Below are 17204 nucleotides of genomic sequence, written 5' to 3'. Positions count from 1 at the left end.
TTAGTATTTTATTTTATTTAAATACATAATCATTTGGAATTCTAATAAATAGTGGAGTTATGCTTGAACACTGCGGCGTATCGACATTTTCCCTGCCAACATTTGACATTTAGCTTTGTCCACGAATCTCTACCAAAGGTTTTACACGAATTTACTTTACTTATTTAATTTACTTATTGACGAAATGTCAAAATCCTTAAAGGTTTCATTTTTTGAACTGCTTTCGTATTAAAATTTTCCGTTTAACTTGACCACATTTCGAACCAAAACCAAAAAATCTACATAGGTAAACAATTTTCTTTGGGTACATATAGGTACAAAATATTGACCACAAGGAGGCTGGTAGCAGGGTGGTAAAATCTTGTACAAGCCACTAGCCACATAATTAAATACGGGTCCCTTTTTCTAGCGTTGAAGCCACTAATTTCGTCTACGCTACCCACCCCTAATTAGTAATTTTCTATTACTATAGCCTTGTACAAAGCGCATCAATTTGGTCCTCGTCCAAGCAATTTTCAGGCCAGACATGGGCCGATCAGCTCATAATACTCCAGACAACAACCCTATATTTAAAAAGGTATCTCGACCATAAAAATATACACGTGCTCTAATTCCAAGCGGCTATCTTTAAAACGTTATTGTGTACGAAATTACAGTAGGCTAGATAACACTCTCTAGTTTAAATTTCTACAAGTTTCCGGTTCTAGCAATTTCTGAAATGACGTAGATACTTAAATAATAATGGAAGGTTGAACTATAATTCAGTAGCTGTTGTTTATTTCCCCGAAGGCAAGAATTAGTATAAAATAAAATTAGTTGGTAAAAGCTGCAGGCTATTGGAAACAGTGGAGAGGAGAAATGAAGTAGATCAAGAACATCGGCTGTTAAAGGTGAGGTGGCTTAATTAAGAGATGTGGCAAGCACCGGATTTTGGCTGCCATTCGTAAAAAATGCATTATTAGTAATAACATTATTTACTCTCAAATGCAATGATAGCGAATGATAGCAGATGATTAGCCACTTTCCCGAAATAAAGGTCCTTGTTTAACATTTTTCCACCTACATAAGTAAGAATATTTCGCAAACCGCAGGTAAACCTATTTGAACAAATAGGCAGTGAAGATAAGGTCAGATAAGTCGGGACTTTAAACTAATTACTAATTACTCGTTTTGTTGACACAATCACGCACAATCCACACATACTTTATGTGCACAACAGAAAATGATTTCCCATAATGGCGGACATTCTTGTTGACTCTAATGCAACGTCATAGTTTAAACTGCTCCGGTATTTCAATTAAGTTGAACCAATCGCACAGAAACTCATTCCATGGTAATATTAGCATCATACATGTCAGATTCAATTCACAACATCCTACATCTCAAAACAGCAGCTACATCAAGTTTCCGATTCAAAAATTAGCCTCCAGACAGCGAGAATTTTCACCGTCAATAAATAAATCCGGTGCCCATCAGGTTGGAGCTTTGTCGCAAAAGCACATCTGTTCCATTCTTAGGAGAAATTGTTAGGAATTCGAAACTTGGTGTACAGAAAGTAATTGTTCGCTAACAGCAAGGGGAGACTAACCACTGTATTTAGTGACTTCTTTTCGTTCTCTTTCGCTTGACTGGCAGCTATAAAAAAGGGCATGGAAATTAAATATGCCGGTAGGACGGAACTGCATGCACTCTTGAAGATAGATAATGTGAAAATGTGGGACAATAAACGAGAGAAAAACCCAATGAATCGATGGAAGGTGTGAATTCCTGGTTGTTGGAAATAATAACTGTTTTATATTACAATAATTAGCTGTAAAATATTACATAACACAAACAAAAAAGTAATAAGCAGAAAAATGATTAGTTAGCGACTATTTATCTAACGATAATGTATTTTTCAACTTTCGTTCGCAGGTATCAGAGGAAAAAGCTCTTGCAAGTAAAAGTTCCCAGTCGCACCTTGAGTTTTTTCCCTTGACACGTAGGTACAACAAAGAAGAAATTAAAATATATTATAAACAATCCAGCAATCAATTATTACTGTTCATATAAAATTATTACAAGTACAAAAAATTTGAAATTAATGCTCACAACCTCGTTTAATTAAAATGTATTCATAACCTATGTGAAAACATAAAAATTTGTGAAAATCGATAAAAATACGGTTCTTCGGTTTAAACATTTACATATATTACAAATTTTCTCAGTTTTGTTAGATAAATTTTTGTTTAATTCTCACAAAGCAATAAAAATTTTAAACAAAAAATTTAAATAAATACTCACACGGCATCATATAAAATTATCGATTCGCATCGATTTCAAATTTCAAACACTTTCGAGGTTTAGAGCTGCCGACAGAACATAATGGATGGAACTTATCATTATCAATATACGAACACAATACGAATATGACATAGATATACGTGACTCCAAAGTGAAATTGAGAATGGCTGTTTTATTTCTTCAAAATGATCAATTTGTAGTCAAGGCTTAATTAACTGTCGGTACACTTGAACCGACGCATTAATCAAACGCTTATCCAAAATTACAATACAACGAATCAAATTTTCCTAGTTATAAACATCAGCAATATGGTGTATTTTACAATACCGCTATTATACGGATAACAATGTATCTGCGGTCGAACGAAACGACAATAAATCGTCTGTATTATTAGATGCCAACAAATTCTGGACGTTGAGCATTTGAGACAAGAATCCATTCAATAGTCTTAATCGAAAATATTCGCTAACTATAAATAAATAAAGTCTATATAGAGGGTGATTCACGTTTCAAATAGTATGGAAAATAGAACCGTGGATACCTGAAAATATGAGGATAAACACATCGTCCTAATTGGACGACCTCTGACTTTATTAACGAAACACCGACAATTACAATTAGGTTAATCAGATAAAAAGCTAATAAATGTCGTCCCATCGTCACAAAAAGCACAAATTATTCAACGATGCGTGCGTTAACGAAAATACTTTAAACGACTTGTAATCATCACCCTGTATAAATAATTCTTAAAAGCGGCCGGCCGTTAATTCAAGCGATATTTTAATAAGTAAACATTAAGCAGAAGTATCGATTCTTCATCAGTTTACTTTCAATCGCCCTCAAAAAAATTCAAGACAATGATAGGCTTAAAAATGATGTAAGTACGTAGTAGCAATCGACATTTTCCCTTAAATTTGTATGAAGTAACGAGGTATAACTTGTTTGAATTTTAAATAAAATATCACTTGTTCGAGGAAAAGGGGAGCCAATAGTTATCCTCTTTTCATCTTTGTACTAATATCCACGTAATTGGCCACGAATGTCTTCAAACGAGACGCAGATACCAACCTCGGTAATTATCTCCTATCAAAAAGTAAATTTGACATTCTTTGGAACACGAATTGAAGTTCGTCCAAATATTGTCACACAATATTTAAAAGTGTTCAAATAGAGAAAATCCCAAAAATGCAGAAACATGAATGTTTTATTTGCTAAACTTTCAACTATCTGTAAATTTCATCGTGTTGTACGAAATTCCGCAGTTAGACCACCGATTTATCGAATTTCTAAGTTGTTTGCATAAATTCTTTAAACATTTCTTTGAATAGCTGCCATTATTTACGTCCGAAAATTTCGCAAGACACAATTACTATCACTGAGATAAAGTGATAACGAGCATGTGTCATCAAGTGTCAAAAATCGAACACGATCATTGTATAAACCGTGTTAAAGTCATGTTCCGCCGAGGAAATCAGCTGTTGAAGCTACGTCACGAACAGCTCACATACTTGGAATCCTCTCTCGGTCACATACTCGAATACTTCCCGTCCAGCAGTTCACTCCAAGAAAATGACACGAAAATCACTGCTAATTCGAGAATCCACAAGGAGATGGAATACTTTCAAGGCAGTGAAATGAGAGCGAAAGCCCTCGAAGGACCGAGGGTCCAATTTGGCAACGAGTGAGAATGCAGGCTGCCGCTGCATTCTCGGGCCTGAATGACCCAGGAACAAAGAAGAATAACTTCGGATCCGACCGGGCCTACACTACAAATGACTACTTTATGATCCCCCTACAGACCGCCCTGAAAACATCAGTCTGGCCGACTGCAAGGGCCGTTTTCCTCGGCATTGTTGACCACTGCACAGGAATGTTTGGCGGATTTTGGGAGTGTCACAGTCAACACCGACGCGTTTTGCCTTCATAACCGGCCAAAACGCCACCAAATACCGAATCGCATAACACGGATAAAGTGATCTATTCGGTGTTATCGCTCGTTTTCATCTAGGACAGGTTCATTTGAAAATTTTCGTTCGGATGAAAGTTGAGTTTCGATCCGGACCACTCCTTATACGAAGATAAGACCCAGCGAGGTCGCGGCCCAATAGTCGTAGTTTGCGATTAATAAGTAATAATAATAACGTAATCCATTGACTGATAGTGACGATATTGGTACAATGACGCTTTGTTTATTATGATTCACTTGAACTTAAACAGTTTTCTCGACCTACGGCGGTACTAAACCAAAAAATAAACAACAATTAAGACCTGTTTACCGTAAGCTTGAACAATATGAACGACATGACTTTTCTTTAAATAAATAATGCAGGTAGATAATAGGGAGATGGGGAATTTCGTGAAACCATGACTAATGGCCAAACAAAAGTCAACTTCTCAGAAGATTAAAGGATAAGAATTAAAAACTCATCAATTTTTATTCACTTAAATGTTTGAAATGCCATTGACAAATCATTAGCAGGTTTTAAATAAATAATCTCAAGCCCATTTTTTTCATTTCACAAAAGTACAAGCATGTATCTTGGTGATGACAGGAAACGCCAAATCAGGACCAGATTTTTTCCCTGCATTACCACAACTTTAGATTATTATTCAAAAATATCACTAATTCGATCAATTCACATTGAATTTCTTAGAGTTCCCCGAAAACCATTATTATTTATTTATTTATTTTATCAAAAATAAATACGAAATGTAGTCGAAATTTTCAAAAAAGTAAATAGTACATAATAAATAATAAAGTAATAACAAAATACTAAGCCATTTCAATTACATACCTAAATCACATTATTAATGATAAAAAATACCAATGTATGTATTTTTTTAAACTTGCTTACATGTTCCTCAATTTTGTTTTTTCATGTGTTTAGTTTCTAAAGTTTTTTTTCTTATTATTGGTATTCTATGTAGTATTTTTACTATTGAGTTTACATAAACAGTATGTACATATAAATAAAAAACTTTGAATAACCACTTTTAACCATAATTTTAGATTGTCCATAACAGAGAACAAAAATAACCCTTAGTTGTAAGTTATAACTCGTAGTTCAGTTATGTTAGAACTTACTATAAATAGCAAAAAATTCTCAAAAATAAATCCGTAACACTAAATAAAACGGGATGAATAATCAAGTAATTCATGCCCTTATCTTTATCATAACTATGGAGCCGACAAAAATTTACTTCAACGAATAGTTTTTTTTTTTAATGAATAATGGAACTTGAAAAACAATTACGTTCACTGTCACTAGGTCGAATTCCGTTCATATTATATGGAAGCAGTAATAAATAAATTTATCGTAAATAATAAAAAGCATTTAAAGTCTTTTTTTTGTTGTTACATCTTCCAACTGAGTGACAAATTCGCGAAATAATTCCGTAAACAAATAAAACTGAATGAATAATCAAGTAATTCATGGTCTTATCTTTACTTCGACTATGAAGTCAACAAAAAATTTACTCCAACGAAATAGTTTTCTTTTCAATGAATGGATCTAAAAAACAATTTACGTTCACTGTCACTGGGTCAAATTACGTATTTCAAGGAATGATAAATTTATCGTACGTATATTTTTATTTTTAATAATTAAACGAATGAGTTTTCAGTTTTTTTGCAATCTTTTCCGACTCTATTATTATAAATTTCCGCTGAAAGAAAGCCGTAACCGTAACTAACGACTAGAGTGCCACTTTTTGGTCTGCAAAAACGATCAAAATTTAGTTTCGACCCACCATAACGACTGTCGTTAATCACGTATGTCCATACCAAAGTTTACTAAACGATTACCTATAGTTTGAAATTGGTCAATAAATTAGGTTGCTCTAACCGATACAAAATTAATTATAGTTTTCTTATATAACCGATCGTTAAGACATTGATCCAAATTCGTATCTTTAAAAATGGGAAAAAATGAAACCATGTCACAGCCGCAGCTTCTGTTATTATTGTTATTGTTATGTATTTACAGTAATCAAGCTGCACTTTCACTAGTCTTTCGTCGATCTTCACACCGGATTACCAAATAATTCGAGACTTTCAACAATTTTTTTCCCGATTTACGCTTGACAAAAATCGTGTTCTGAAAGGTTTTGGTTCTAGTCCGGCGAGATTTTCCCATCCAAAAAAGTATTAGGTTACGGCGATGATTTATGGTGCATCTGCACTTCTGCAGAAGTCGTAGGAAAAAAGCGGCCGTCTCAACCACTTGTTCATCCCGCGGCCTACGTTTTGGGGACCGTTAGTAGCACTCGGCTAGACGAAGAATTTTGGGGTTGGAGCGTTTTCGGCGTCGAAAGTCGTAAATGATTAGGTGGTGTATCGATTCGGGCGGCGTAATGTGTGCATAATGGGGCCCCGACTTACCAACTTGCAGTACGCTGTCGACGCACCCGGTCTCCAGCAGCTTTAATCCCTTGCAGAAGGAGAGGTTCTGGGGCTCGGCCCCCGCGTTAACAGGCGGCACTCGCGACAGCGAACTGTACATGCATATGTCACGCTCGTTCCTCGGGAACGACCAGAAGATGATCCTGCGCTGCACCGGCTCGGGGATGCGGTCGTAGCGCTCCTCGATCCGCTGGAAGGGGATGTTCTCGGCGACGATCTTGGCGGTGATGTCGAGCAGCGAGTCCGGGGAGCGCGGCCCCGGCTCCCGCAGCAAGGGCCCCCCGCCGGCGGCCTGGGAGCAGCACAACCGCCTGGCCACCGCCATCGACGACACACTCTCACTGACTGAGTGCGGCCGACGGAGGCGGCGAGGGGCGCACGCGCTCCCCTCCAAGGCACAGCTGATTCGACCCCCGCGTGCGTAATGTCGTTTGTTTATGTTCGCCACATGGCGCAAGGTGCAGGGGGCGCCAGAACGGTGGAATGGGGGCCCACACATGGGAAGGGACGCGCTCTAAGCACACTGACCTCGAAAAAAATTGCTCCAAGACGGGATGGAGGTGAGGCGGATAGGCGCCGCGAAAATGCATCGCCAGACGGTGCAACGGTGCATTGCAGGTGATTACTAATCGGGGGATAATAAGCAATGAGCCAGTTTTAAACCCACTAACGACACATATAAAACCTAACGGGCCTTATTTTTCTTACTACTTATGTCACATTAATTATTGAAATGACCGGAGGAAAGAAAGTAATTGAGGATGTTGCTTGGACGGAGAGTCTTCCAAATATTTTTCACCTTTTGAGCTGATTGCACTTTATTCTCAACTGGAAATAAGTAGGTAAAACTATCCAAATCCAATTTTTTCTTACAAAATTAGGTACCTTATTTTGGATAAGTGGATAACAAATTTTCAGCTTTTTTTAAACGTTTCTGTGATCAGAAGCAATTTTTTTTCTACCCTACTATTCATCATATTAGTTCTTTTATTTCAAACAATGGAAGAATTTAAAGTAATATTTACATAGTTTACTGTAATATCCACTCCTTTTATTTTGTTTTTTTTTCAGAAAATTCTATTATACAGACATTGCGAAATGAGAAAATCTGTATTTTTATAAAAAAATGATCTAAAACGGTTTGCCTGTGTTTTTGATTTTTAGAAAAATAGGTGAATGAGTTTTCTTTTAAACCCACTTGATAATCACGTACACACTAACAATAATGGTCTACATAATGTTTTTATCGAAAAACAGAGTAGAAAAATTTGGGAATTTGGGGAACATAGACAACTTTTAAATGGATTAGTGTATATTTTTGGACCTAATTGCATTTAGTATACAGCGTGGTCTACCAAAAAATCCTGGGTCATTAAATTAACCCCTATCCACATACATTCGACGCTACTGATCACAGTCATTGTCAGAAATTAATTGCTAGTGCTTTAAGAACGACCTTAGCCCACAGCAAAATCTGATCTACTTTTCAATCATTTTTATTTCGAAAACAAAAAGAAAATTTTTTTTATTAGTACTACTCATTGTCACCTATACTGGATTTTATTTGGCAGGTTATATGGGACCCAACCTGTATTGTGTATTCGACTATTTTTATGATCATTTTTTTTCTTTGCGCTCGTAGTTCTAGATTTCCGAATCCAGATTTATAATCTTATTATTTTAACATCTGACCGAGCATCTGACTTTTATGATTAGTATGTTATATTATGCTTATGCTTTCATAATCAAAATCAAAATCCAAGTTAGAATTTTTCGAAACATTAAAACACAAACTGATGTTTTATTTTCACTTTTTTTAACTAGGTATATATGAATATTGTGTAATAACGTTTTTAAATTTTAAAAGAAATAACTTATCGTCTCTAAGACAAAATTAATATGTATGGCATAGGTATGGGTCAGTTCAGGACAGTGTGGCTCGGTTCCACCACAATGGTTTTTATCAAAGTGAACCGAATGTAGCTATTACACAAAGACAAACTTTCTGTTAATAGTGTTATTTAATTAAAAAATTCACAAAATTCTGAGCAAAATTGAAAAGTAATGAAAACCAATACGGATTAAATTCTGTATTCCATCTAAAATTATTATTATTACAACACCAGTATTTTAATCTAGTTTGATTGAAAAACAATATCGTGTTAATGAATTCATAAAGATATCTACCAACTTTTAATTCAATTGAAACATTTGAATAATAGGTAGATAAATCCCATTTCATTTCATAGTAGAATTTTTTGACAGCGAATTTAAATTTTTTGGAGTGAAATAAAGTGCAAATTGAGAGTTTCTGTGAAAGAAAAGAACTGTGACTTAAGCTATATCCCGCAACAAATTTTGAGCTAAGAATATCCACCACAGACTACAAACTGAAATGGCATATAAATCTGAAAAATAATAACCGGAAATTCATTCGGCAGATTATTTATATATTTTTTGTATCCCTGAATATCAATCTAAGTCTATTTAAAGAAATGAAAATGCTTTATCAACCTAAAAATAATTTTTAGTATGGAAGGCTTTGCTGTAGTCAATCAGTTTCGAATTCTACAAAGTGCGGCTTAAACAGTGATTGACTTCATTTCTTTAATTTCTAGAAGATTTCCGAATGCTTAGCTTTATCATATTGTTTTAAAAGTAGACACCTAATTATTGCTTGGCAAATACAAATAAAGTCTGTTTACATTTTTCTTTTTGAATACCTTCAAATCAATCAAACAAATTTGATTTTTAATAGGTACCTCCTAATAAGAAAACCCACAAGATTCGTTATTAATAGTCGTCATTTGGCTTTCTTATTAGACATTTGCTTTTTTATATTAACCAACTTGTAACTTGTAGGTATAATTTGTTGAAATGAAATCAAATACATAATTTTATTTTAGTAGATATTCGATTTACGTCATTTACACACCGAGAACTAAAATCATGTTTGGCTAAAATTACCGCTCGTTCGTTAAACTGTCCGATAATAAAATTATAATACACGAGTGATTAGTGTGGACAAAAGTAGAATATGTTTGTCGTCACAAGTTATCACAGTTCACAGCGAAAACGCACACAACAGCAGTTATTGTATTATATTTAAAGACACTTTACGAAATAATTGTAATTATTTGCTAAGCTCTGTAATTTTCTAATTTTTTTATGATTAGGTATCTAACTTTCGTCATGGCGATTCAAATATTTTCCTTTTCAGTTTATTCTACAATTATCGCTTGCAATTTTAAAAAGTGTTGTTGTGCATGCCACTAGAATCGCAATTGTGAACAATTATGGCAATTATTTTTATTTATAAAACTTCCACGAAACTAGCGTAGTTACTTTACCTGAGAGAACATAAAAAATACTATCCTTGAGACCACTTAGAACCCACAAAAAATTACCAACATTCCAAATTTTTCAGGCGGCCTCCAAAACTCCGAAAACTGCTGTTTGTTACAGCAGTGTGGTTATCATTTATTTTAATATGGAAAAAAATTGTCTAAGATTTGCCTACTGTATCGCACCAATAAATGATGAAATGAAACCAAGTGAAACGTTACATTTCGGTTTCAACTACATAATGGTTTTCCACGTCACTGGCAATGACGGCGGTTTTGTTCGAATTAAGAATAATAGTTACTCTTAATTTGGAAATGGAAGACACGAGTGTACCTACGAGCTTGTAAATAAGAGTGCAGTTTTTTTTATTTCTGGAAAACTGATTCTATGATAAAAAGCATCATCGTTTCAAAAAACTATTCAAAACTTCAAGACGAGTTTCAGTTTCAGATTTAGTTCATAGCACAATTTTGCAAGAGTGCATTCAACTTTTTTGGAGTGAAATAAAGCAAACATTCGAAGTTTTTATATAAGAAAAGAATTCTGTCTTAAACTAAATCCAAGCGACAAATTTTGAGCCAAGAAAACCCACCAGGAACTCTCATTTGTGCTCCACTTCACTCAAAAAAATCCAAATGCGTTATTGTTGCAATTGCAAAATCCTACCATAAACTGAAATGGGATATCTTTATCCCTATTTTCCTTGTTTTTTTTACGTTTTACATTTTTTTAAATATAACACCATGAAACAAAATTTTATTTTTCAGATGTTTAAATAATTTTTTTTGCTGGATTTGTTTTTTTTATTACTATATTTCTTTAAAAAATGAATAATTAAAACGCAGTTAATTTATTAATGTTTTTTTAATAATAGAAGATTAAATAATACTCCTAAAACTGTTTTAACTTAAAAACTAATTGTTTTTCTAGCTTTTCTAGGAAGATTTAGAGAAATGCGAAAACCAAGTTTCTGATATTTTGTTACATCTTCAATTCACTCTTGGTAGTTTGGACTTTTATTGTTCACAAAAAATTTTCAACAAGCCTGAAAGCTGGCAAAGTATGTGACCGTTAAAAATTCCGACTTCAATTTTTGCCTTTGAAAGAAGTAAGAATAGCACCGACAAATATTGCATAGTTGTACTTTGCTTGTCTAAAGCTTTTATAAACTGTTTTATAAGGCAGAGAAGGTATAAGAATTTTGCGAATCTCGACCAAAGCTGGTGCAGTGTAGGTAGGACTTTGCAGATTATGATAAAAAGCGTTCTATCAACCAAGTAGGTATACTGCTTTGAAAAAATATGAAATATGAATGAAATTTAAGAAAACACCAAGTAAATAGTTTCAATATTTATTAAAAGTATACATTGCAGTAAAGGTGCAAAAAACGTAGATCTTAGGATGTTGAAAAAAATTAAAAATCTTTATTATAACCAAAAGAATACAAAAAAATAATTTAAACATGTTATTGTTGTACAGTGTAATAGAGTTAATTTGAAAAGGTGGCAACCGCAGTTATTTCAAAAAGGAAAAATAATCGCCTAAAATGTTCGTCCCACGCCGTAAATGAAATGAAACGTTAAATTTCGGTTTCTATCTACATAGTTTTCCACGTCGCTGGTCGCATCATCGGCGTCGGTAGTCAAACAGCACTGTCGCAGCGACTAAGTTCGCTCCGCTGTCGCCGAGGTTCGGTGGCCAATGGTGAAAATCGCGTAATTGCGTCCGCCCGCATTGATTGGCGATACTTGCATGAGAATGACATCGGAAAACAGACAGACAGAGGCAGGCAAGCCGGGAGCCAAGATCAATATTCGGCGGTGGCTGACAAGTCCTCGGCCGCCCGTATACACACCGAATTATGCAAACCATCTTTAATAGTTAATCAATGAATACAATCACCCCGACGCCAACCTACAGCCCTTTCAATTATTTACAGCCACTACCGGAAAGCGATATCCAATAAGGGCAGCAGAAAAGCACTTTTTAATCATTTCAAATACAAAATTTATTGATCATCAAGCACATATTCAAATACATAAAAAGAGTACAGCTCGCCTCCCTCCGACGACAATGTGACGGTTTAAATTTAAATTAGTTCAGCAGACAAGCCTGTAGGAAATGTAACGTCCGGCGGTTTCCGATGGCCGAATGATTTTAACCACCTGCAACAAAGCAAGAACACAACGTAATTTATTTGCATTATAACCCGCATGTTTCACAGGGAAACACACCTCGGAAACAACCATAAAAAAATGTTATACGCCGGTTATTACTTTTAACCGGTACTTTAGCCACCATTCACGCCGTAAAAAGCGCCCAACGACACCAACATTATTTCCCTTAATAAATTAGCATTATTGAACCGAATTTACCATCAGGTGACAGTGGAAATTCCTTTCATTATTCAATTTCATACATCGCTGAAATAAAACCGGCAACATGGTGAAACAACCTTTTCCTTTATTATTTTTTTTGTTTGATTCACAATTGAATTCTGAATTTTATTTTTAAATGATAAATCATGACCGCCTAATAATATTACAAAAATACTGTATCCAGCGCAGTGTTCCAAACCGCTAACAAAAATCCGTTACCAACTTAAACAGTCTTTCTGAATCACTTCGTACATAATCAAATTAAAAGTGCATTATTACCTGTCCGCGCTTCAGGCCGAAGTATCGCGCCACGGGGTCGCCGGCCTGTATCCTCATCAGCATATTTTCCTTCAATTTGCTGCAAGAGAAAATTAAAATTTTAATACCCACAAAAACCCTAATTAAATACACACTATCTAGTAAGCAATTCCTGCTTTTCCTCTGGTGTCATCACTACATGTTCGGGGACCAGTTCGTGTTCGGTGATATTAATCAGTAATTCGGACTCTAAAAACTGTTCCAATATGTATTTGGGGGCCATGTCCACCAGTGATTGTTTGGCTGATGGTGTCATGCCTTGTTGGACCACAATAATGGCCCTATGAATATTCTCGTCTTGCATCCTCTGACAATACGTTTTAATTGCTTTTATGCCAATTTTGGGCTCGTCGGGAAAGAAAACAAACATTTGGTCGGTGGGATCATCATTGTGAGCCACCAGAATTGTTAAATCGTTACGAGACGGCCGTTTTTCGCTAGGTTTGTCGCCGCATTGCTCTTTGAACTGTTCCAAGGTCTGGTCCAACTCGTCTTGGGTTACTAAATAGCCCCGGTCGTGGCATAACTGGGAAAAATTGCTTAGGTTGAGTGGGAATGTGAGGTTAGGGCGGGTACCTGCATGACTGTCTTACGAATTCGCCACAGTTTATAGGTCTCAGCTTCATCATCCATTTTTTTTAAGTTAGACTAAGTCACAATATTAATTAATTACCGAAAAATAACTATTTTACAACGTTTTCAATGTTTATTGTGGTGCACCATAACTATTGACTTTTGTTAGTCATAATCGGATTTCCGCGAATTGCTACTAACGAAAAACCAAATATGTAAACTACAGTAATATTTTATTCCAACTTTACATAGAAGATAGTTAAACAAAAAAACTCAAACATAAATATCACAAACATAAATAAAAAGCTATCGTTTAAAAAGCTTCGCCCTTACCGAAATTACGTTACGCGTTTTACGTTAATGGCGCCACGTTTGAATCAAAATTAGTTTGTCGATCACAAACTCGCAAGATGTCATCGAATTGCCAGATAATGGACCTTCTCCAAGGCAAGCAACTAGTGAATAAAATAAAAAAGCTAATCCCTGCAGAAGAAGCAATGAAGAATAAGACGATTATAATATTTTTCTTTGGAGCTATGTGGTGTAAATCAGCAGATTGCAAAGTAATCCTTCAGAGATTGAAGGAGCTTCACAAGGTAGGTACGTAAAAAGCCCCCGACGTCTGCTTCACTTGTAAACTTTTACTTAAACAGGAAAATCTTCGCAGAAATATGGGCATTGAGGTGATTTATGTTTCATCTGACACAACTCTTGATGACTTTGACGCGTTTTATAAAACACAAGGTGGATGGTTTGCTGTTCCCTACCAAGACGATTTGGCTGAGTATAAAAAAATTACTCCTTTATGGAACAGTTTTAACAATTTTTTGCAGACAACTTCGTAGAATTTTCGGGATTACAACTATCCCGAACTTAATCGTAGTTAAGAAAAACGGCGAAATTATAACTAAAGCGGGGAGACAGGAAATCGTTGAAAAGGGTTTAAATGTGCTAGTGACTTGGACAGATTAATAATAAAAAAATGTATCAGAAAAGTTTATTTTATAAAATTTACTCTTCAGGTATTTCTACAGAGCCATCATTCACTTCGTCAATAACGTCATGTGGGAGCTTCCCATCTATGGTGCAACCTACAGACTGGGCAGTACCTAAAACTTCCTTAACTGTTCCAGACAGATTTTTAGCCATTGATCTTGGCCTCATTTGTCTAGCAATGCTGATAACATCGTCCAAAGTAATGTTGCCACTGTGCTTAACTACAAAAACACGAAACGTTAGATAATGTCCAAAAAAATAAAAATTATTCTGTACGCCCCCTTGAGTAACATACTTAGTAATTCGTAAGCATGGGTTGCAATTAAGGGCAAGCTGATTTAGCACCTTGTTAATATCAACAAACCAAAATCAATTTGTTGTTCTTAACAGATGCACTCACAAAAATAAAACCACTTACTGTTCTTTTGCTTCTTCCTGTCTCTTGGTGGCTCTTTCAAGGCTTTAATAATCAAACTGGCGGCCGATGGAACAACAGAAATAGTGGCTTGACGGTTTTGGATCTTAAGTTGAACTGTTATCTTAAGACCCTTCCAATCAGCGGTGCCTTTAGCGATGTCATCACCGACTTTTTTGGGAGACTGTAACAGTTGTCGTTTGAGGTTGTAATTCCAATTTTAACGAAACCACTTACCAAACCCAAAGGACCGATTTTTGGGGCCAAGGAAGATGTGGCACCAACCTCACCACCGACACATCTAAGGTAAACTACAACCGTGAAAAAGGTGAGGTTAGGTGATGGAAAATACGTCTATTAGCAACATACCGAGTTTAACTTCGTTTGGATCAAACTTTGGGGGCATTTTTTATTATGTTACAACTAATTCTGAGTAAAAATAAATACTCAAAAGGCGGATGATTGTGGATTTGTCCCAAATGTGAAAACAAACCACGGTCAATCTTCCACGGCTTATTTCGAAGAGGAAGTGACTGTGGCGCCGCGTCAACAACTTCAAGCCACCTTCAAGCCAAGAATTACTAATTGTGCAAAATAACAACACCACAAAACCCAGATTTATTAGGTTTTACGAAACCGATTTATAAAAATTAACAAAAAACATTTAAATTATGAATAAAGTTGGTTTAATTTTGAGCCGTAGCATTAGGCACTTCCCTTGCGTCACGGCTGTCAAGTGTCATTTAAGTGTCATGTTTATAGATGTTCGAAGTTCGCTTAAGTCCTACAAATCTAATTAAACATTTACAAAAACCAAGAATGATAATTGATAATAGATAGTGAAGTGTTGTCAGTGCTATGAATTCGACAGGAAACGTGCTACAGCCCACCCATGGGGGCTTGCATTGCAGCAAAGATGCCCTAACTGACGTTTTCGGCTGGTTTCTGCAAGTCTTACTGGCCTGTTTAGCCTTCACCTGCCTCATAGGTAACTATCACCTTTCTCCCATGAACCCGCTCACGGGAACTTCCAGCTAAAAGGTTCTGTGAGCCAAGGAGCGAGCGGCGTTCTTGGTTGATTTGGTTCTATGACACTTCAAAGCAAGGTATGGGGGCTATGGCCATTCACCTGGCCAACGTATGGCTCGCGGGGCAGTACCAAGGCGATCCGTGCACCTGGTACTTGATCAATTTCCTCCTGGACTCCTCCTTGGGGCTGCTTATTATTTTCGTAGGGATTCGTTTAAGTCAATATTTATCGAGAAAGAAAGGCTGGGAAGCGATTAATTTTGGGGAGTATGGGAAGCCGCCTTCGGCAAATGCGTGGATGGCGCAGTGTTGTCTTTACGTGGGCCTTATGGCCATTGTTAAAGTGTCAATAACGTTGTTTATGCAGCTTGATTTTTGGGATGGCGTTAAAGATTTTATTTTATCGCCTATTAATAATCCCAAGGTGGAGCTGGCGTTTGTTATGCTCATCATACCGTTTTTCGTAAACGTAAGTGTTGTCATCGAGTGCTGATGGCTTATAAATTTTAATGTTTACAGATGTTGATGTTTTGGGTCACTGATAACTTTCTCATGCATAAAAGTCACAGCAAAAGGCAAGCGAGAAGGACGAGCGCTGAAAACTCACTTTTGGCGCGCACCAAAGTCAAGTATCGAACAATTAAGAAAAAAATTAGAAGACGCGACTCTGAAAGCGATATTCTGCTTTCAGGAGATGATGAATTGTTGGATCCTGAGTCAGTACCTATAAATAGACACGTGTTAACTTAATATGTTTATTATAAGCTGGTTAAAATAATTAAGAGACTGTCCAAATATCGTTTGCAAAATCAAGTGCCTTAGTGTGGTTACTTGTGCCAAATTATTTTAATCAGCGCGTTAGAAAACGGCTGTAATTTCTCTCTCATTAAGCTCTAATGATTTAAGCTAAGTTAAATCTGGTTACCGTGAGATTAGTGATATGTAGGTTACTTTAATAGGTGCTATTTATGAACAAAATAGTCAAAAGACTCTGTTTACTAGAGTAGTCATGATCATGTACTGTTAAAATCTGGGATTGAACACCTCACAGAACCGTCCCGCTTTTATTTATTTGTGTTAATTATTCACTGACATTCCATATTCTCATTGAACAATTTATCTCTTGTTTTAATCACGAACGTCATATGTTTACCATATTTATACCAAATATTTAGATATTAAGCGTTTTTGTGTACAGAACGGATAATAAATCGATTTATTTTCGTAATGAATGTTGATTTACCAGTGATGGAAAATACACCCCCGCCAAAAAACCGTAACATTTTAATCTGTTATTGTTGTTTTGTGACGAGGATTATATATTATTAGTATTAATGGTACCGTTAAAATTATGACCTTGCTTGGACTTCATAAATCGAAAAATTCTTGGCCTAGTTGGCAAGAAAAATGACCATTTTCAAACAAAACTAGATCAAACGAACTGGAAAGTGATTCAAGGTTAATA

The 17204-nt window shown here is 35.8% G+C and overlaps 4 protein-coding genes across 5 annotated transcripts in view; 1 reads left to right on the top strand and 3 right to left on the bottom strand.

Annotated features, from left to right (window-relative positions):
* The window catches only part of LOC664434 (zinc finger SWIM domain-containing protein 4), a 52775-nt gene extending 45732 nt beyond the window's left edge, over positions 1 to 7043 (bottom strand). For both annotated transcript variants that reach the window (XM_008197732.3, XM_008197733.3), the window contains exon 1: positions 6665 to 7043. In XM_008197732.3, the coding sequence (XP_008195954.3) occupies positions 6665 to 7010 (346 nt within the window). In that variant the 5' untranslated portion in view covers positions 7011 to 7043. The remainder of the gene's footprint in view (positions 1 to 6664) is intronic.
* Positions 7044 to 12013: 4970 nt separating this feature from the next.
* Polr2E (RNA polymerase II, I and III subunit E) lies at positions 12014 to 13469 on the bottom strand. Its single transcript, XM_970440.3, has 4 exons — positions 13303 to 13469; positions 12822 to 13252; positions 12688 to 12766; positions 12014 to 12195 (listed from the first exon to the last, which is right to left on the bottom strand). Exons 1-4 carry the CDS (start codon positions 13357 to 13359, stop codon positions 12130 to 12132), a joined length of 633 nt encoding a protein of 210 aa, XP_975533.1. The 5' UTR covers positions 13360 to 13469; the 3' UTR covers positions 12014 to 12129.
* An 813-nt stretch (positions 13470 to 14282) lies between these two features.
* On the bottom strand, positions 14283 to 15267 carry RpL12 (Ribosomal protein L12). Its single transcript, XM_970437.5, has 4 exons — positions 15080 to 15267; positions 14948 to 15021; positions 14714 to 14894; positions 14283 to 14516 (listed from the first exon to the last, which is right to left on the bottom strand). The coding sequence occupies exons 1-4, from the start codon at positions 15114 to 15116 to the stop codon at positions 14311 to 14313; spliced, it is 498 nt and encodes a 165-aa protein (XP_975530.1). The 5' UTR covers positions 15117 to 15267; the 3' UTR covers positions 14283 to 14310.
* A 152-nt stretch (positions 15268 to 15419) lies between these two features.
* LOC664428 (store-operated calcium entry regulator STIMATE) lies at positions 15420 to 16967 on the top strand. The gene is made up of 3 exons (XM_970435.5): positions 15420 to 15698; positions 15745 to 16208; positions 16259 to 16967. The coding sequence occupies exons 1-3, from the start codon at positions 15569 to 15571 to the stop codon at positions 16487 to 16489; spliced, it is 825 nt and encodes a 274-aa protein (XP_975528.1). The 5' UTR covers positions 15420 to 15568; the 3' UTR covers positions 16490 to 16967.
* The last annotated feature ends 237 nt before the right edge of the window (positions 16968 to 17204 follow it).

Source organism: Tribolium castaneum, chromosome 3 (assembly GCF_031307605.1).
Source record: "Tribolium castaneum strain GA2 chromosome 3, icTriCast1.1, whole genome shotgun sequence".
Taxonomy (NCBI): Eukaryota; Metazoa; Arthropoda; class Insecta; order Coleoptera; family Tenebrionidae; genus Tribolium; species Tribolium castaneum.
The sequence above is the reverse complement of the archived record's forward strand: the minus strand, read 5'-3'. Positions and strand labels throughout refer to the sequence as shown.